Source organism: Crocodylus porosus, unplaced genomic scaffold, assembly GCF_001723895.1.
Source record: "Crocodylus porosus isolate Cpor-Errol unplaced genomic scaffold, CroPor_comp1, whole genome shotgun sequence".
Classification (NCBI taxonomy): Eukaryota; Metazoa; Chordata; order Crocodylia; family Crocodylidae; genus Crocodylus; species Crocodylus porosus.
The window spans coordinates 16,062,473-16,084,007 of record NW_017728915.1 but is presented as its reverse complement, the minus strand read 5'-3'; the positions used below and the strand labels follow the sequence as shown (position 1 = coordinate 16,084,007).

Here is a 21,535-nt window from a genome sequence, read left to right as displayed (position 1 = left end):
GTTTGACCCCAGTACTCTTTCCTGCCATGGCAGGGGGTCGGACTAGATGATCTACTCAGGTCCCTTCCGACCCTAGAAACTATGAAACTTCAATTGGTAAAAACAATGTACTTAATTTAAAGAACAGTCTTATTCTGAAACAAGTGTCTGAGGCTGAGATCATTACAGGTATGAATTATAGCTCAGTGACATCAGTTCCAGTTTCTATGTAAATGTCAAAGCAGCACTTGTAAGCAGCTGGACTATAGTGTACCTGGGCAATGTCACTCTTGCTATTTTTAATAAAACCTTGAGAGTGAAAAGGGGACTGTGGGGATACTCTGTGTTAATCCATGGCTTGTAAAAAGACTCAAAACAATAACTGGGTATTGCCTTTCTGGATTTTAGGCTTTTCTTGAAAGATCCAAAAATGATGAGTTATTTGTACATGGCTATGTTTTACGTAACTCTGATCCTACTGGCAAGACAGGTAATGATTTAAAAGCAAAGCATCCTTTCCTTTTTCACTCTGTAATAGTTTATTTAAGTAAAATGCACCAAAATACTGTTTTAATTTTAGGGAGTCTGGGAATAGGTGTTTGAATCTATTTTCTGTCCCAGAACCTTGTGAGGAAACCTTTTATTTTTGGGGAAGAGAGAGGGAGAGGTCCCATTTTTCATTAGTATTGAGGCATTCAACTTTTGGATACAATTTTTCACAAATGGCTTCAAGATAGTGCTAACAAAATTGTGCAGCCAGACTTTACATCAGGTAATCTTGTAGTAAGGATGTTATTTTAATATGCTGTTACCCAGACTGACTTGGTATGTCATGAAGAATGATTTGAAATTGATGTCATTATTATATAAAATACAATCATGACTTAGGTGCGCATGTTGGACTGGGTACATCTGACAGCACCAGAATTGCCTACACAGTTAGTTACCTTTTGACTTGTGTACATATAGATTATGTATTCACAGATGTGGGTATAATTTTTCAATCAAAAATTAAAGGCCATTCAGTTACACCATCAGCTGAACAAACTTGCAGTCTACATTGATTGAATTGAGACTAGTCCGTCCTACTTTGAGACGTAGGTGGATTTAACTTGTACGTTTTTTTGTTTGCAGATTGACTATTACTGCCGACTGGATTGCCTATGGAAGAATAAATTTAAAAAAGAACACGAACAGTTTGAAACTATGGAGAATGTTAACAGGCTTTTGCTGGAAAATGTCCTTCCAGCACATGTTGCTGCCTATTTCATTGGTGAAAAGCGAAATGAGGTATGCTTAGTTTACTGGGCTGGTAAGGACAGTAAATAAGACTTTCAGAATACCTCCTGCACCAGTGGAAAGGGGGTTCAAAGCTGCTGTCTGCCCTCAGTCCCATCCTTTTTTGTCCAAAGTTAAGCACCCCAAGAGCTTTCCAAATTAAAGGCTCTGCTACCAACCTGGCATTACAAAAACTGTTAACTTTTACGTTGGCAGACACTAAGTCCATTCAGAGCTGATCCTTGGCTTTGGGTGGACAATTGGTTCAAAGGCTATGAACAGACAACACATTTATCCCTGGTTAAAATATTTCTGTGTTTGTCCCAGGACAAAAATATCCCAGGACTGACGTGCACACACATTACCCTTCTAATCAGGGTTTAGTGACTGGCTAACTGAAGTGATGCTTTTCTGCCGTTGATCCAATTATGCTATTTTGGGATAACTGTACAAATGTACTTTGTAATGCCCCAGAATAAATGGGTACTAGCTCTTATCTGGAAACTTGTTTTTAGGATTTATCCTGGGATAAATATGGCACCCTAGAAATCTGTGAAATCTGTTTGCAGTCTAAAAGACTCACCTTTCTCCCCAGACCACATTTTACAGAGCAGATAGCCTTAATTTTTATAGGAAATTAATTGAGGTGCAGATAGCATCTCCTTAGCAACACTTCAAGAGGAGATGGTAAATAAAAGTGATTTTGTGACTATCAGACACCTCCTTACACCAGCACTTCATCACCTGCTCACTGAGCCACTGAGTTCTGGACTAAGAAAGTAGTCAGTGTCCAGAACATAGGTAGGGGTGTGGTGGGAGGATATTCTGAATAGTGATTTTCTCAATAGTTTTGGTAAAAGAAATGTAGGAAAGTATATTCCTTCTGTTAATGTGGCCACATTCCAGTGGTTTAGGTGGCTTCATTTCTAGTTGCAATTGTTTTTGAGAGTACCAAACAGCTGAATGTTGTTTTGGTTACAGAGCATTAGGTTACAGTGGTGACTGTGAAATTGCTCTTGCTTTTCCACAGGATTGGTACCATCAGTCATATGACTGCGTCTGTGTCATGTTTGCATCGGTACCTGACTTTAAGGTATTCTATACTGAGTGCGATGTTAATAAAGAAGGACTGGAGTGCTTGCGGCTGTTGAATGAAATCATTGCTGATTTTGATGAGGTATTTAAGTTTCAAATGAGCATAGCTTGCATTTCATGTTTGTTACAATATTAAAATTCTAGACACTTCATTGTAGGAATCATGAAATTAGAAGAAAATTAGTTAATTGACCCTGATGCTCTTAGGCAGAAGCCAAGGTAGAGGTGCATCTTATAGGCTAACTGAATCAGCGATGCATGAACTCAGTTCAGCCTTCAGTTTTGGAAAGTAAAAATTCTAACAAACTCTATTTTATGTTCTCTTGCAGTTAGGATCCTTTAATAGTACTGTATCGACAAGTATCAGTGTTTTTCCTCATGGATTTGAATACTGTTGTATCTGAGATTTCATTTTTGCCTTGCGGGATTTACTTAAGTCTGTTGTAGAGAATACAAGATCATTGATGAGAACATATTGATAGATGAAGAATTAGTCTTTATTTCTATAATTTAATTTTCTTCTCACAGCTGCTGTTAAAACCTAAATTTAGTGGTGTTGAAAAAATCAAAACCATTGGAAGCACTTACATGGCAGCAGCAGGCCTCAGCGTTACACCAGGCCAAGAAAATAATCAGGTATGTTGCCATTTTAGAAAGCATTTAGAATTCCACATGTCCTTATCTGAGTCTGGACGACACAAGTAATGGGGAAAAAAGGAGGGTCAAATTTACCAGCAGTCACAAGTGGTGATCCAAAAGTGCATCTTACAATGTATGTTATAAAAATAAATATATCTAAAACAAGGTTTTCATTCCTTTTTTGGGCTCTGGAGTCATGAACAAATCCCCTGGTTTTAACACAAGACCCAGGACTATGGCATAAGATTGCAGTCCTATGCACAGCAGGAGACATCATTCTTTTTCTAGCTCACTTCTTTTGAAGTCAGTTTGCTGTTTTGTAATTTCCCAGTCCTTTGCACTGCAGACCAATATAAGAAATTTCGTATCTCCAATAGCTTTAATTTATCTTTAGTTTTTACAAACAGATGTTATATATCTGAAATCAGTGCAGTTTCCTTCAAATTTTCAAGAAACTTTGTATCCAGCATCTGAACATTTCTGGACACAACAGAATAGTTTCAGTTGAAGGCATTCAAGAAATTACCTGCTTCAGGTTATGAAAGAAACTTGATTAGTATATTTGCTATGTAAGAGGCAACCTGTTACAAAAGTGTTAGCTGAGGTAGTGAAAATCAGAGCTGAATTTCAAACACCATGATTCAGGGACTTTTCAAACGGGGCACTTAGTTCAGGCTCATGCCTGGTGTACCCTATGAGAAGATAGTACATGAGAAGATAGTATGATGAGAAGTACATGAGAAGATAGTATGAGGATGTATGTGCTGTTATACAAGACTTTTTTTTTTTTTGCGTTAAGTCTGGGAAAGGAGCCAGGTTTATATGCATCAATCAGATCATGCTCTCCTCCTGCCAGCTGGAGCAATTTACTGTATTCTTCTCTGAACCAAGCTGTGATTTGTACCCAGGTGGTGTTTTACTTGAAGCTTGATGAGAATGGGTGCTCTATTCCATATAAATTATTTGTTGACAGTCCTGGACTGTATCAGAAAACAGTATTTCAGTAGTAGATTGACATGACTTTGTATGCTGTTAAGGCATTAATGTATATGATAACATTTTCTAGGACAAGGAGAGACAGCATGCTCACATTGGGATCATGGTAGAGTATGGAATTGCCTTGATGAGCAAACTGGATGGCATCAACAGACATTCCTTTAACAATTTCCGCCTACGTATCGGTAAGTTCAGTTCATGAAGGATTTGAATGTGACAAGTTTGGTAAAAAAAAAAAAAAAAAAACTAGAGCTGGGGAAAAATGATTAGACAAGTAGGCTGCTGGGTACCACTGAATTGGTCATAATGTGACTAGTGTAGTGGTGTAGCATATCATATAAATGCTTAACTGAGCTAGACAGTTGTCTTATCCAGCTTTTAAATTTGGCAAGCAGTGAGGATTCTGTATCTGCTTTGGGGAAACAGCTGTGCAGCCTTGTGATTTTGGCAGTCCTGCACTATTCAGGCATTGGTGTTCCTCCTTTGAGCTTTGCTTGGGGCACAGTGACAATGATGCTGTAGCTGGCTAAGCTGGGTTTGGGAAAACATAGCTTGGAGTCAAGAGGAGAGGGAAAGCCTGGCAGTGGGGTTGGCTGATTACAAAGCAACTTGAGAATTGTTTTACATCTATAAAGTGTAGAAAGATTAGACTTTGCTTATAGCACAGGTTTGTGAGTCGGGAAACCTAGACTGTGTGCTCAGTTCTGCCACAAACTCCTGACACTAGGCTGGAAAGCTCATTTACGTACTCTGCAGCTCTGTGTCATCTGCAGAACTACCTGCAGATGCAAGCAGACCTAGACAGGTTGGCATGTTGGGCAGAACGGAACCAGATGAGGTTCAATGTAGAGAAATGCAAAGTGCTGCATTTGGGAAGGAAGAACCCACACCTACAAACTGGGCATCGCTAACCTGACCAGCACTACAAATGAAAGGAATCTGGGGATAACAATAGACCCCAGTATGAATATAAGCCGTCAGTGTGACGCAGTAGCCGCTAGGTCCAATAGAACTCTGGCATGCATCAATCAATGCATCTCCAGTAAATCCAAAGAAGTGATTCTCCCACTTTACTCAACATTGGTACAGCCGCACCTGGAGTACTGCATCCGGTTCTGGGTGCCGCACTTCAACAAAGACTTGCTAAAGCTCAAGAGGGTCCAGAGAAGGGCCACCTGCATGATCAGGGACTTGGCAAGCAACACAAGGAGAGGCTAAGGGATCTGACTCTTCAGCCTAAAGAAAAGAAGGCTGAGAGGGGACCTGATTGCAGATTACTGCTATAGCAGAGGTGCACATCAGGGGCTCAGTGAACAACTGTTCACCAGGGTGCCCTGGGGGAAGGCCAGTTTCAGGCTGAACATTAGGAAAAACTTCTTCACAACTAGGGTGTCCAGACTATGGAAGCTCCCCGCAGAGGTGGTGCAATCCTCTACCCTAGAGGTCTTCAGGAGAAGACTGGACGCTCACCTGACTGGGGTCACCTGATCCCAGATGTCTTTTCTGCTCATGCAGGGGGCTGGACCCGATGATCCTTCGGGGTCCCTTCCAGCCCTATGATTCTACAATGATGGTGACCTGCCAAAAGATCAAAGTAACTATTGAGACCCAAATCTACTGGACCTATACTGATATGTTTTTGTTTATATAGGGATAAACCACGGGCCTGTGATAGCTGGTGTGATTGGTGCCCGCAAACCTCAATATGACATCTGGGGTAACACTGTCAACGTTGCTAGCAGAATGGAGAGTACTGGTGAACTTGGAAAAATCCAGGTAAGAACATGGGGATTCTAGATGTTTCTGGAATATTACTTCTAGAATTGTTATTGGTTAGGACTCAAAATAAATATCCATTGAGTTGCACATCAATTTCTAATTCTGTTCACTCACAGGTTACAGAAGAGACCAGCAGAATATTACAAGAACTGGGATATGTGTGTGAATGTAGGGGGCTCATTAATGTCAAAGGCAAAGGAGAACTTAGGACTTATTTTGTGTGCACTGACACAGCCAAATCCCAAGGTGCTGGATTGAACTGAGGCTGTAACAAAGTCTGTCAAATGGGTTTTGAACAACCACATTGCTTCTATGAAGACTTGGTATTTTTCTCCTTATATAAAGGAGATTATTCTAAACGTGTGCTAATGGTCCACGTGCATCTCAAGAGACTGACTTACAAAGAAGACAAGTCCTGAAAGTTCTTGCAGGAAATGGTTGGCTTGTCTGTTCCTATGATGATTTGAAGAGTTATCTGGTATGGCATTGCTGTATTTCCTGTTACTTCCTTTCCTGCTTGCAATATAGGAGACTGAAAGCCTCAACAAGGACATACATGAACGTGTTATTTATCTCATTGTCAGGTGAAAACATTCCACTGCCTTGTTGTTAGATCTGCCAACAGTATTGCATTTGTCACGAACACGAAGTGACAGTAAGCTTTGGGTGCAGCATATCTTTCAGTTGCATTTTCTTGAAACAAAGCAAACTTTCAAGACAGAAGCCTGCTGAACAGAGGGACGGACACAAGAAAATTACAGTTTATTATGTGGCAATTATACTGTTGCTTTTTCATAAGAGTAATTATGCCATAGTTTGTATTGGGTTTCCCCTGGTAACCAAACTGATGTATGCCTGTCCTACCTTAGTCACCAAATTTACACAATCTTTCTTGATGAACAGTTGTACTTTTATCCAGAGTTAGTTCAAAGAACTTATGTCATGCGATATGTGTACCTTGGTCTTTCACCCTGCTTTTTCCATTATTCAAGGAAGGTGAAGGTTTTTTTGAATAACGTAATATCTACTGACAGGAAGTTGCTTTGACTTTCAGAATCAACTTCAAAGAAATCCAGCATGTGAAAACCCATGTAGACCTGCATGTTGGTAAGAAACAGTAAATGATAGCTGCAGAGAGATGCAGGCCTTCCATTCATCACAGTCATGCCATTGCATGTTTGCCAAGTTAATATCTAGCACTGTGCTCTTGTTTGGTTTCTGCTACCTGAAGAAGGCAGTTCCTCAAATTGATAACCTAAGGTAAACTTAAATCAGGTGCCCTGGTTACAGCATGTTTTCTCTTTGCCACCCTGTCCAGACTAATCATTATGCCTCTGTTCTCGGAGCTGTGCAGGTTGTAAATTACATTGTCACCTATTTTTATTATGCCTTTCACAGAATATATGCTGCCAGCATCTTTTTTGTCTGATCATTTTGTTATGTGAACGTTTTTGGTGAGACTAGGACAATTCTAGAATAGCAGCTACTCCAGCTGCCCTCCCCGTGTCAGAATTCCCTGACAGCTTGGGCTGAATCTGACTAGTGTTTAAAATTCATCTTGGGGCTACTGTTCTCTTCTAGTGTAAATACCAAGTAGTTGATGCTCAGCTATAGACTTTTTACTACTAGCGAGATGTCCATCTTTCAAACATGGTCTGAATAGATATTGATATACAGTATCTAGTAAAATGAATGCACAGTTGTAGTCTTGAGTTAATACTAAGGTAATTCCCTCTTTAGAGCCAGACAGCAAAACATTTTGGGTGCCTATACACATGCAGGGAGGCTGCTCTGATGCACTGTAATTACAGGGTGTTGGAGCAGACTCAATTAATCCAGTCTGCTGGAGCGTGGTAATTACTGTGCTCCAGCAGACTACAGTATCATATGCGTCAATGTCCCTGCGCTGAAAAATGGTGGTGGGGGTGGTTTAACTAAGGCTTGTTCAAAGAGCTTTAGTTAAAGTGTCCCTGTGCTCCTTTTTCAGCTCAGGGACGCTGATGCATGTGATGCTTTTTGCGCTTTAATTAGAACGGCTCCCAAAGCCACTCTAATTAAAGCCCCCTGCCCTGCAGCACATCTATAAACTCCCTTTAGTTTTGGAATATGTATGAAGAAAGTTTCCTTTTTTTTATTTAGTTAAAATTCCTGGCAATGGGAATCTTTTGAAAAACTAGATAGAACAGTAATGAAGTATATCACTCAATTTTGGACTGTATTTAAGTTTCTTCTTTAGCATAAGCTTGTGGAAGATATCAAGAACACATATTCAAGATGACAACAAATATGCCTGCATACAGAAGGTGCGTATTCATAACTGTATACTTTGTGTACCTGATTACTTTGCACCCATATATAAATTCAGTTGAGGTGTGTAGGCTTCAAAAATTGCCCCCTAATTAAAAATAAAACCTTAACATTGTTTGATATATGTACTACCTGCAACTTGTACTGAACATCTGCACAACAAAGGCTTTGACAATAGCCATAACACCATCTTTGGATAGGGACTAAATTGAAGGGACTGTTTGAATTCTTGAAAATAGTTGGCGAAACAAAATGATGGTGTATTAGTGGTTTTCTTCAGTTTAGAATATATTAATTCTAAGGAAGATTTTTGTAAGTGATTTGAGGTATAATCAGTGAATTTCCTCTGAGTTTTTTCTCTGTAATTCATTGTCATGGGTTGGGCTGCATAAGCTTCATAATACAGGTTGCAAAGCTAAAAATTATATATATAATTACTACAAAAGGTCCGTGTAGAAAAATGATGTTTATAATGTTCTGGCATGGCCTAAAAATTAGAACTGTGCTTCCCTGACTTACTCCAGCTGTTTTATTCCATGGTGATGGGGAGTAAAAGGAATGAAGAATTGCACTTCTTACAAATTAGTTTAATGTGAAGAGTTTTCCTTTAGCAATGTAATTAGTTTTTACTAAGCCTAAACAAGATCATGCCTACATTCATTCCTGCTCTTGGGCAAAAAGCATCTTTTTAAAGATTAATATGCCCAGTATGTACATTTATTAAGTAAAGAATCTCTCTCCTGTGAGTGGCTATGAAGCATAGAATAATTAATATTTTGTTAAGATTACTTTGTAGACAAAGCAGCATTTGTAAACGTTTGTTTTAGTACCAAAGCATGACTGCAGCATTATCTACCATGTTTTGTCTAACGTGACACTGCTGTTTTCTAATTACTGTGTAATTTCTTTGAAAGCTAAAGTGCCTATGTTTCAAAACAGGAACAAATCTGAGTAATGTCCTAACTGGATTGAAATTTTTTTTTTTAATGTCTTTGTCAGTGTGGTAGGTCAAAACTGTTTTTGCTGTAGTTACCAACAAAAAATACATTAGACAATTGTAGTCTGAGGTTGTCTAGATCTTCTGTTCCCTCTCATCAGCAGATGAATAGTTTCCTACTTAAACATCTTGCTAATATCAGGTCAATGTAATATTCTGTTCTATTTTTGAGTAGCTTCCATTAGCCCCTTCTAGTGTATATTTGTAATGCTAGATGTTTAACAAGCATTTGTTTTTGAGATGTTAATTTATTTCATTTTATAAGCACCAGAACCAGTTCGAATGACCATATTGCCTCATTAAAGTATTTTGAACTTTGCATTTTTCTTATGGGTGGAACTGGTTTGAAAATAGACTATAATAGCAGTAGAAATTTAAATAAAACTTAAGGCTGTAGAACAAAATCATACCCAACAGCATTTTAAATGCTTCTGTTTACATTGTATTGTCATTCAGGCTGATGTTATTTGGATATAGATTGGTTTCAGTTGCAGATATTTTCCACAGACTATAGCTTTTTGAAGTAGATGAAGCAGGGTTGTCTCTTTTTGTTACCTGTGGTACTGCTGTGTGATTTTTAAAGGGATATGATCAACTTAATCACATGGCTGTCTGAGTTTTTCTGTATTTACTTTGTTGCGGTATGAAAGCTGAGAAAATGGAAAACAAGTCAAAAGTATTGACTAAGGGAAAGTGTATTTAGCTGGACTTTTTTTGTTCCCTTAAATGTCGTGTTTTCAGGCTGAAATTTATCTTGAACGGCAATTGCAGTGTTGGGAATTCAGCCTAAAGCTGAAAATAAACAAAAAAGTTGCCTCAAGTGAAATTGAGCCTTACCAAAACAGTGCTTTTAATTAGCTGTTTCTTAACAGAACTGTGAACCCTTACCTGTTGAAATTTAAGGAATAACTGCTTAGGACAACTTCTGTAGAATACTTGTTTTAAAAACAGACAAGTCTAAAGCTACAAAATGATGATTAATCTCCATTTAAAGCCGATTACCCTGTATCTTTAAATAATGAATCGGTTACCTACTGCATAGAAGGAATATACTTTTGTTTCTACCATAAAATAAAAAACTTCTTAAAGGTAACTTGTTTTGCAGTTATTTGGAACATGTATGAATATCCAGATTTTCAGCTACACAAGCTTGAATTTGCAAGCTCTTTATGTTTTCTACTTAATTGTTTCAGCCCAAGTTAGTACTGAGAACACTAAGATTAAAGAAGTTCTTCAGGCTGTCAGCAAAGTAACTAGTTATACAGTAAGAATTCATGATTTAACATGCATCTATGAAAAGTAACTGATAACACAAAACCATGAAATTCTGATATAGTTTAATGAGTTTAAAACTTTAAGACAAAACACTTCCATTAATGCACATTGTACAAATGTTCAGTAAATCCACCCTGAAGTTTTAGTTCTTAAATAGAACCAAATAAAAATATGCAAATGTAAAACTGAAGTTTCAAACTGCAACTGGATCACATTCATTCCCAGCAACAGGAACAGTTTTTTTTGGTTCCTGAAAACCTGTGATAACAAAGAAGAGACCACACTGATGTGAGTGGGATAACTAGTTTTGTTCAGTGAGTGGCAAGTGTATAACTGAATATAACTGCTCAAAGTCACTGCATAAATGTAATGTAAATCCACTAGTAGTAAGTTCAAGGTTCTTGGACAAACATTTTAAAACAAGTGTATTTTTAAACTTAATAACCAGATGAAACATTCAGTCTTTTGCAGTATTTTATAGGACACACAAGTCATTTATGTCAGTTTTTCAGTTAAATATGCAATGCTGCTTGAAGCCATTTACTTCTGTTGCTCATTAACAACCTACTTAAGCATTATTACTTTTTTTCCTCCTTCATAAAAAAGAAAAATTTAATAAACAGAAAATGTGTAATTTATGTAGTTATTTCTGTAGCATGCAAAAATCAAGCTCTCTTTAATTTACTATTAAATGCTACCTTTTGCTCATACAGGTATTAATTAAATGAAAGCCAGACTGAGAAATCTGGCAATTCCAAAAAACTTAAGATACGGTATGTTGTACAGAGTGAACAGGGAAAACCAGTGCAAAATATAAAAATTTAAAGCACTAGCCTATTTTAAGTAGAACCAGCTAATAATTTAATTTTGCACTATACTACTAGTATACCTTTTTATTTACTTTATACTTTAAGAATGCCAAATTTCATAAATGTGCACCCTTAAATGGAAAGTAAAATCAGGGAAATCTGAATACACACGTTCCCAACATTAAGGTTGCTATTTAGATGAACTAAATTTTTTTAATCATTTGTTTGTTTTTTTTTCTTTGGCTCAGAGTTGTGCAAGCACAAAAATTCCAACACGTTTAAAAGAAGTGGTTGAACCAATCCGTGCACTTGCTTCAAAAAAAGAACTAAGCATGGCAGCTTTTAACCCTAAAAAGACTTCTAGGACCAAGTAACTAGAACCTCTAACTTTACTGTAGTTATTAAAAACTACTGATTGGCAGATAAACTTTAGGTGTATTAAGCCAGATCCCCAAGTCTACTCTGAATACTTACCATCTGTTAAATTTACACAGTTGTCTTCAGTGTCAAATGAAGGAATGGAAATTCCCATTGCTTTCCTAATGCCGTATGTGCTTACAATATCACCAGGAGTCACTTGTTGTGCAAGTTCTTTTAGGTTATTTGTTACTCTTTCAGCTAAAAGTTATAAAAAAGCAGAGTCATTTTTAAATGAAAAATTAAATTTTGGTGCTTAACATGCAGTAGGGCAGCCTACTGTGCATTTATTTAGTACTTCCTTTTGCAAGTGTACTTCCTAAATGCAATGCGCAGTAGGCACTGTGCATTAATGAACGTGTAGATGCACTCACTTAAGAAATGCCTTACAGCAGGGGTTTTCAACCTTTCTTAAGGCATGTACCCCTTCTGGGTACACTTCTGGTGGAGTGGGGGGGGGGGTGGCTGGATGCAGAATGGGGTGGGGCTTACACGTGACAGTGGTGCAGGTTGATGGAGGGCAGCCAGCGTGTGGGCTCCCTCCACTGTGTCCGGCCAGCGCCTGTGCAGCCTGCATAGGGAAGCCGTGCTACCCTTGGCCCCCCTCTTCCCCGGCCCTGCTCCTGGGAGGCAGAGGTGCAGAGTGGTGGCACTCTGTTCCTGCCTGCCAGCATGTACCCATTAGTTCTTATCTTCATGCCCCCAGTTGACAACCACTGCCTTACAGTAATTTGTTATAAGGTCAGACTAAAGTGACTGAACAAAAAAACCCAGAAGTTATATATTCATACCAAGGTGCATCTCTTTGTATGATGGACCCAAAAGACATATCATATTAGGAGGCGGTTTTGTACTTAGTCGTTCATTCTGAGCATCTTGGAGCTCTCTGAGTAACTTTGTTGTTTCATCAAGTTTCCTCTGGAAGATTTCAGCTTCTGGTAACAAAAGGCCAAAACATGTTAGTGCATAATACATATTTGTGTACACATGTACATCTCCCACACGCACACACCTGCCCACCCCACAGCAAATACATGACTTGAGTTACTTTACGCCAATGGACTGAATGCAATAAATGTATTCCACAAATAAATATGAATGTTTCTAATTCCAGTATAATTTAGACAACTTGCCTTCAGAGTCAAATTCTTCTACAGGCATTCCAAAATTTGTCACATCTTCCAGTGCGGTAAGTCTGTCATTAGCAGAGTCCATCCTGCTAGCAGCTTCTGTTTCCATTATCTGCACAAAGCAAGCCAAAGCTAAGACTTTTTTTTACTGTGAATGATCACACTGTCAGTTAGCAGGTAACAATTTTTATATTTGCTCTGTCTGCTCACTTCAAACATTCACATCAGAAAAATCTTACCTCCACATCCTTTACAGAATCGCTTCTTTCATGCTGGCCTTCAACTTCATCCACTGGCTAAAGACAGGGGGGAAGGAGAGATATTTAGTAGGGCATTAAAATGAATTAATGATTTCAAGTAGGAAGCAAAAATCAGTATCTTCCAAGATGATGCTCGTAAGTGGAAGGTGAAACTGAGTTTCCACCTGTACAAGTAATTAGTAACCTTCTAACTTGACTGGAGTAAACTATCTTCCTCAGCTGTAAAACATTTTTCAAAACCTTGCAGATGACTGTGGGGTTTGCTACATGCAGTATAGCTCAATTTTTTTAGTCTGAGTTAATGTGACACTTTCAAGAAATTACACCTTATTTTTCATTAGTTAATCTGAAGCAAAAGTGACTGACCCATGTATGTAGTCTTGTGTTAGTATCACTGCTGGGCACAGGACTGACTGAGCTAAGATTCAATGATACAACACAATCATCTGGAGCCAGAATTCATCTTCAACTGTTAAGGCCTGGCAATAATCTTCCCAATGTTAATGTAGTTAGCTAGGCATGATGAACAGTCTATTCCTCTTAATTGCCTAAACCTAAAATACCAAAAAAAGGGAAGAATGAACTGCACCAACTACATTAGCAAAGGCTTTTAAACTCAGATTGTGGCTGTATTTTTGCACCACCCACCCTTTTGGCCAAATCAGCCCCCTTGATTTTGATTCTGCTCAGCATGTGCATTTGCTGAAATCTCACTGGTCTTAAAGAAGACTAGTTGGCTAGTGACTGTAAAAGTAATTATAGAAGAGTCCTTATGAGGGCAGGAGAATAACTTCTTGTCTTAAAGCTAGAGATCTAGCTGCTAAACTCTTTATGCAGATAGGAAAAAAAAAAAAAAAGCAGCAATCCATGGCTAAAACAAATGGCATAATTTACCATGCTTCCTTAACGGCAAGAGAACATCATGGCCACAGTATAGAAACCAGGGTAACCAGGGCAGGAAGAGGAAGGATGTGCAGAGTATCATAGAATGAAATAAACTACACATGTTCTTTTTCCATTAAAGTCCTGGAAGGGCCAGCATAGGGACCCCCACAGATGTCACTGGCCAGTCAGCATGACTGGGTTCTGTATTTCATTCTTCTACCATAGGTGCTGGGACACAATACAGCCCGGGCAGTAGTTTGACCCTTCCATGTCTGCAGAACTCAACACCTACGAAGAAGCTTCACTGGAACACTGGTCTGGTGATGTTTCTTGGAGCCAGCACCACAGCTGGGTGTTCTCTTATAGAAATTATGATCCAGCCATGTATCCTTCTGTCATGAAGACTGCCTTCAAGCTATATAAGTGTGATGACTGCTGATTAAACTTCTCAGAAAACAATTTGCAGCCATAAGCAGGGGTTAGAACTTCTCCAAGCCACCCTTTATCTCTATCCCAGGTAAACACAATCCTCCTTATTTATATCTCTTTTTCTATAGGATGTGGAATTCAGATCAAAACTATATCAGTGCATTAGGACTCAGAGTTACAATGAAGTGTCCATTCTCTATTTTACAGCATACATTAAATATGTAGCTGCACATTTACGAAGGAGAAGCTACAATATGGTTTAAATCAGTACTATTACAGGACCCTTATAGGATTAAGGAAAATTCTAGAATTATTCTTTGTAAGCTCTGGTGCAGTATACATTGGTGATGGTGAATTATGCAAATCTGTTTGGAAGGATTACACCTGCTAGCAGGGGATACAAAATCTCAAGCTATGTCTGTACGGCCTTCAGAGAAAATTCAGCTGTACCACTGAGGGGCCGTAGGCACGGGGCAGGAGCGTAGGGGAAGTGTAGGAGGGGCTTCGCTCTTGGTAGTGCTCCTGGGCTCACACTGGAAGCCATAGTCACAGCTTTAACCATTTCTTTCTGGTACAAGAAATGAAACCTTAAACAATGTAAGTACAGTACACCATAACATAAAGTGTTATATACATGCACACATCTCTTCAAGCCCAATACCTCTAGCTTATTTTTTCAGATGAAAATTACTGAGAGACAACTTTCCATATAGCTGCTGAACTTCAGGCTGGAACAGGGTGGTGGTGCTCTCAAACTAGCTTAAATATTGTAGTCATTATTTAAGCTAGGCTAGTTACTTTGAGCATTCCTGAAGCATCCACAATGGCTCCTTCCTCCGTTGTGACATTTTCTGTTTCTGCTACCTTGCTCAACTCCAGCATACCTTGGTGCTAGTTCCTTACAAAAATTCCTCCATATTCTTTTTCTTTGCATCGTTAAGCCCAGGAATTTGTTTAATCAGACCTTTAATCTTTTGGCTTACATGCTTTAGCAAACTGAAATAACAACACATCAATGTCAACCTATGGCCTGTGCCACGCTGCTTTCAAAGACTAAAGGAGTTGCACATTTCCAGGCATCATCAATCAAACTGACTGCATTCTTGATGACTGCAGAATATGTGAACATTTTCTGTATTGTCTTCAGCAATGAGAGAAGTTTCCTTGGATGCATCTATACGTGCTAGTAATGTGTCTGAATAAAGTTTGCAGCTTATTGGTCCTGGGTACTGCATCTGTATGTATGCCTGGGAACACAGCATGTTGAGCAGGGTCCAGGGGCCAGCCTGGTAACCAGGTGCTGCTTTCCCCACCCCCCCGGTTCAGCACGCTGCAAAGGCACTGGCTGGGGCAGCATCTACACGCGTGCTGCTGTGGAATAAATTAGTTTACCCTATAATAGGGGCACATGTATAGATGTGCAATGTTTACTATGCAGCTGAGTCAATTGCACAGTAAACTTCTTCTGTAGACACACTCCCTGTGTATATATGCTTGTACTGAGAGAGTCTCTGAACCCTGGGCTACAAGGTCACGGCATTACTGGTAGAAAAGAACAAGTTGGAAATTTTCAAAGGCGTTCACTGATACAGGATGATTGGAAACTGTCCACAAGAAGACTAGCTTTGAAGTAGAATTTCTTATTACTTGGGTAATTTCTCATAATGGGATAAGTTCACTAAATAAGCCATTCCTAAAAACAATGCTGGGTCATCCATTTCTTCTATTCCACTTTCAAACAACATACCACCTTTCTTGCAAGAAAGTGTGATGCCTGTGCTGTTGTGTTTCCTTCTTTAATCATCAGCCCATAAACACAAAGTATCCTCCGAATCATGATATCTTCATTTCTATGTCCCATGTTTTTACTGTCGATACAGACAGCCAGTCTAGTACAAAGAGGATGTTCTTGCTTAAGCCAGTCATTAATAGTTGTAGAGATGACATCTTTGTCTTGACTTACCTTTGCTGCTGTTTGACTTTGTGGTCAATTGCTGCTATATTTTACTAGATAGTTCTTGTAAAATGCTTCCTCTAAACATTACCAGTCAAAGGTTTCAAACTCATATACACTATATATAGTTCTTGTTTAAATATAAGCTTTTCAAGGAAGGCACTTCCGTTCATAGCTTATCACCAAATACTGCAAAGCAAACAATGAGATGTGCCTGCACAGCTTATCCTAGACTCAAGAACTGTGATTTAGCAATCCAACTTTATGCTCATGAAGGCCTAAGAGTAAAGGTACATGCTGTACTAATGCTCATGCTGCATATTAAGTGGGTTACAAAACCATGAGGTTGCACTGTATGACCTTTGCTATTGTGTCACATACATTTGTATAAAGGCAAAATGTGCATCAGTGCTGAGAAAATGACAGCAGTGCGCTTTTGAACTAAAATAACTTTGATATGTTTTAGTTCAAAAGCACGCCACTGCCATTTTCTCAGTGCTGACATGCATTTTACCATTTGTATGCACTGCAGCACTGGGTGTTTTTAAAAGTACCTGGCACTGCAGTGCAAGCATGTGTACAAATGCCCAGGGTTTTTAAGAATTAACAGTGGTAGACCATACTTAATGCTGAATCAGTAAGTACCTTTATAAAATGAAGGCTAGCATGACTGCATTTGCAGCACAAGCTTTTTTTTTTTAAACTTTATTTTCCTCTGGAAAGTTATACCAGTGGTCAGATCATCACAATAGGGTTTGTTTCAGAACACAAACCTGCTTTCTCCCATTACAGTGACACTGCTGGACAATACTCACACCACAACATCCTGAGACTGTCTTCTATTCTTAACAACCTCAATAACAAGTAGTTAGAAATGACAAAGTGAAGAATGAGAAATGATGAAACTGAACTTCAATTTAATATATTAAAAAGCAGCAGATTGAAACTGTTGTATTTTATATTCTTGACTTCAGTTTGGAGGAGAATGAAAGTTATATTTACTATGTGGGAGACTGACTTGAGTATCAATTGGGAAAGAAGTTAACATTTTAAACCCTGCCTAAAAAGGCATGCATCACTTAGGGGCAACTGGAAAATTTTAACATGTTGTATATTTAGGAAGTCTGTTCCAGGGTCTTCTCAATGGTATATTTTCTCTCTCCAGTCTAACTATAGCAAGGGTAATACCACTTGCCCCCTCAAATACCAGAAGTCCTCATCCTAATGCATCAAAAACTACTGTATAAAGCCATTAAGTGGGACAAGGAAAATAGAACCTATTTAACAAAAGGAAACTGAAATATTTTTAATCTAAGAAATTTATCATGAACATGTTGCGTAACTAGGACTGGCAGGATTTGATTTTTATCAGTAAATGTTGATACGTGATGAGTTCACCGCTCACTCACAGGCTGACAAAAAATATTTCCATTGTTAATAATCAAAATGTATAAAAATGGGATTGTGCATGGGGGCCAGGTGGTGGGCTGCTGGACTGGCAGAGGAAGTGGATATTGTTTGTGTGCGCATGTGCACCCCCATGCCCCTAGTTTTATGCAATCCTGAAAATGTAAATAAGAATCAAAGTAAATGCTTAAAAATAAACACTGATTTTTGGCTGTTGAAAACATTAAAAAATAAAAATAAAATTCTTCCGAGCCTATTCATAATGTTAGTCAAGTTGGAGGGAAATCTTACAACTAAAACATGTAAGGAAATGTCTGGAATTTATGGACATGGATCCTGTGCAAAACACAAATGTAACAAAGTGAGAAATATCTTTCTTGCCAAGTGACATTAGCCCAACTAGATTCAAAACTTTGTTGTGTCAGAGATAAGGCATCACAATTCTTACCTTTTCTAGCTCTCTCAGAGATCTAGAATGTCCTCCTTTGGTCAATACATCCAGCAAGCTATCAGCCATTACAAATGGGTAGTCCTGAGATCTGGTCATAAACTCATGAATACTGAAATATCAAAAGTATGGGTATCAAAATCATTCTTATATCACGTAAAAGACAAATTCCCCCTAATGGATGTTATTGCAAACCCCCATTATATGGAGTTTTGAAAGTGCTGATCACAAGGTCAGTAAGGAATTCCATCTAAAGAAATTTACTTCGTAGGTTTCATAGTGCTTAGGGTCGGAAGGGACCTAAACAGATCATCAGGTCTGGCCCCCTGTCCCAGGCAGGAACGAGTGCTGGGGTCATAACACCCCAGCCAAATATCTGTCCAGCTCCTCCTGAAGAGCCCTAAGGTAGGAGAGAGTACCATGTAACCTGGGAGCCCATTCCAGAGCCTGGCAGCCCCAACTGTAAAGTAATGTCTCCTGATGTCCAGCCTGAACTTTCTCTCTAACAATTGGTGGCCATTGTTCCTAGTAATCCCCAGTGGTGCCCGGGAGAACAGAGCCTTACCCAATTTCAGCTGGGTTTCCCATGAGCCCATTAAGGATACCCAAGACCGACAGTACAAAAGAAAAGCAGTAAGATAATCACACTACAAACAAACATGCACGTTTGATATTAATTTATATGCTGCCATTCCCTAAAAAAGGGCTCAGGGTGGCTTACGATGGGACAAAACTTATGAAAACAGTAAGAATATTAAAATATTATTGTATCAGAATCACAAATTATTTAAACAAATTATACTATGGCATTTTAGAAGGATGAGTGTTTTCTAGTTTTTTTTGATATATTTCTAAAGCACATCAAGAAATGTGCCTATGCCACCATCCTGAGAATGTCTGGATCAAGAGTGGTTATTATAAGTAAGTTATAGCTATTTTACTCATTCATCTAAAAAATAAGTTTGAGCACTGTATAAAATTATTCAAATCTGAAATTTGTCCTTGAATACCAGGATTTAGACCTGTGGTAATAACCACTTATGGCTTGCAAACTGCTATTTGTCACTAGCAAAAACTGGTGTCTTGGCAACAAATACAAGTTGATAGTAGCGAACAGAAAAAACCGCCACACGCACACTCTCCTATACCAGTAGTTAATAAACTTTTTATACTCCAGGCACTCCTCAGAAAAAGTCAGTTTTGTTCCATGGTCATAAAACACGTGAAAGCTAAGAGACAGCTGTTTTTCTGTTACAAAGGACTGAGAAACATAACCGGTTCTGATCTTTTTGACGCTATTCCTATTTGAAATCTCTGACTTTACCCTGTGAATCATAAAACCGCTAATATTGTGTGGCATACTTAAATCATCTCATGTTTCCACAGGATGCAGTGGCATCCTGGTTGAGAATCACTGCTCTATACATGCATAGCCTTTAATACTTTGCTTCAGATTTTAAACCGTTATTCAAGAACGATGAGTTATATTTTCTGATTACTGGGTTTTAGCTATTTTTATAGATGGATGTAGAAAAATGGCTAAGAGAAAAAACACTAACATATTCCTCAAAACCAAGTAGGTATGAGAATTGGGGCCAAGCCTTGTGGTCATACTATTAGTATTTTTAACACGAACTTGGGAAACAAATTAAGCAGTTTTTAAAATCATCAAGTATCTCTTTAGATTTTCTGAAAATTTGAGTATTTTAAAGTAACTTTCTTTCAAATAAGGGTTTGTAGATGCTTAACAATACTCTTGAAGTATGATTTTGAGGTTCAGTGTCCCATTATTGAATTGTCACATGCTATTCACAAGTTATTTTAAAGTTGATGCATTTGCACTAAGCGATTACAAGAGTTAAAAGCTAATCCTTTTTCACATAAATTACAGTCCTACAGACTGGACTGCTAAAGGTGTAGCATGGAAATTCTGAGAGGAGTACTGGGACATTGGCTCAGGACTTCTCTAAACAGCCAAACTGTTGGGCTGGGAGTGCAAACTGAGTGGGAACAAGTTCAGGCAAAAGCCTGTAGCCTACAAACAAGAATTTGACCAGTAGTTTATTCAGACTACTTCAGGAACTGTAGCTTCTAATCAATTTGCCTTATTGCTAATAGTAAGCATTACAGATGAAACTGGAAAACTTTATATGTTAAGTTCTCCTTTGTCACGAGGAAAAGTGAAGACCAATTATCCCACGAATACAGGGCAAAATGATGATTTAGATACATTTATGGTACCAAAGCTACTACTGGCTAGGAAAAAATCTGGAATATTTTCTCTCCTCCTTTCCTCCCCACAGTATATATAGCTTGTAATAGAAAAAAAAATTCCAAAACAAATCTATGCAAACTCTCACCTCTTCTGCATAACTTCTGTAAATACTGGAAGCTAGAATACAGCTGGTTACTTACGTGGAATACCCTTGATTAGAATCTTCCCCATATGTTGAGTAGATTAAATCAGAATCTTCCTTGCTGATATTTGCAAATGTGGAGTCATAGGTTGGAGCATATGAACTGTAGGGTCCATAATTCAAGTATGCCACTATTGAATAATAAAAAAACAAATCAGTCTTGCGTTACACAAGCAAATATTCAATTAAGTTATAATGCAATTTAAAGTGGTCCTAAAAACACAAAACATCTATCACTGCATTTTACTGCAAATACAGTTTATACACAAATGTTCTAACTATACTGTGTTGAGGCATTAGAAAATATACAAAAATAGATTTTTGGGATAAATATCTATGTACAAATTTATGAGTAGAAGTTTGGCCAAGAATAGAAACTAGGTGGACCTAAGAGTTTTTTTTTCCTATTTTCCTTCTTTGTGATATAGCATTTATGTAATACTAGCAAATTGCCCATCATGAATGACAGGGTCGTTCACCCCCTCTTCCCCTTCCCTTCCTCCCGATTTCCACCACCTCCCCCTCTGTGCTGGTGCAGCGGTGAGATGGGGACGTGGCAGCTCCCTTGCCCCCTCTGTCTGTAACGCTTTGGGCCCTCTTGGAAGCATGTGTAGTCGGCCCAGAGCATTACAGACAGACAGACTAAGGCTTGTATTATATTAGAATAGTCCCCATGTAATTAAAAGGCGAATTGTCTCAACTGTGGATACATTGTTTTCCAAGAATATGCAGCTAATGGGGAAAGGATTAACTGCCTGGAAGAATGTATTGCCTGTTGCATCTTCATGTTCCTATACCAGAAGTGGGCTAAACCTGTAATTTTAATGCTATTTCATTTGGGGTTAAAAAGTCATAATAGTTTTGCTATGCTTCTGTAACAACAAAAGTATGGTGAGGTGTTTAACACCGAAAAATGTAAAGTTCTCCGCCTTCAGAGGAAAAACCTGCAGCATCCTTATAGGCTCAGCAGTGCTACGCTGGCTAGCACTACGGATGAAAGGGACTTGGGGGTCATGATTGACCACAAGATGAAC

At 38.5% G+C, this 21,535-nt stretch overlaps 2 protein-coding genes across 4 annotated transcripts in view; one reads left to right on the top strand and one right to left on the bottom strand.

Annotated features, from left to right (window-relative positions):
* ADCY7 (adenylate cyclase 7) overlaps nucleotides 1–7,684 on the top strand; it is a 66,159-nt gene extending 58,475 nt beyond the window's left edge. Inside the window, exons 20-26 of one of the 2 annotated variants that reach the window (XM_019535743.1) lie at nucleotides 388–469; nucleotides 1,114–1,269; nucleotides 2,288–2,434; nucleotides 2,881–2,988; nucleotides 4,058–4,172; nucleotides 5,639–5,763; nucleotides 5,883–7,684. In XM_019535743.1, the coding sequence (XP_019391288.1) occupies nucleotides 388–469; nucleotides 1,114–1,269; nucleotides 2,288–2,434; nucleotides 2,881–2,988; nucleotides 4,058–4,172; nucleotides 5,639–5,763; nucleotides 5,883–6,029 (880 nt within the window). In that variant the 3' untranslated portion in view covers nucleotides 6,030–7,684. The remainder of the gene's footprint in view (nucleotides 1–387; nucleotides 470–1,113; nucleotides 1,270–2,287; nucleotides 2,435–2,880; nucleotides 2,989–4,057; nucleotides 4,173–5,638; nucleotides 5,764–5,882) is intronic. The other variant, XM_019535742.1, reaches the window with a different exon arrangement.
* A 2,706-nt stretch (nucleotides 7,685–10,390) lies between these two features.
* BRD7 (bromodomain containing 7) overlaps nucleotides 10,391–21,535 on the bottom strand; it is a 30,524-nt gene continuing 19,379 nt past the window's right edge. For both annotated transcript variants that reach the window (XM_019535744.1, XM_019535745.1), the window contains 7 exons: nucleotides 20,500–20,632; nucleotides 18,085–18,196; nucleotides 12,941–12,997; nucleotides 12,705–12,813; nucleotides 12,363–12,506; nucleotides 11,629–11,772; nucleotides 10,391–10,603 (listed from right to left, as the gene is read on the bottom strand). In XM_019535744.1, the coding sequence (XP_019391289.1) occupies nucleotides 10,539–10,603; nucleotides 11,629–11,772; nucleotides 12,363–12,506; nucleotides 12,705–12,813; nucleotides 12,941–12,997; nucleotides 18,085–18,196; nucleotides 20,500–20,632 (764 nt within the window). In that variant the 3' untranslated portion in view covers nucleotides 10,391–10,538. The remainder of the gene's footprint in view (nucleotides 10,604–11,628; nucleotides 11,773–12,362; nucleotides 12,507–12,704; nucleotides 12,814–12,940; nucleotides 12,998–18,084; nucleotides 18,197–20,499; nucleotides 20,633–21,535) is intronic.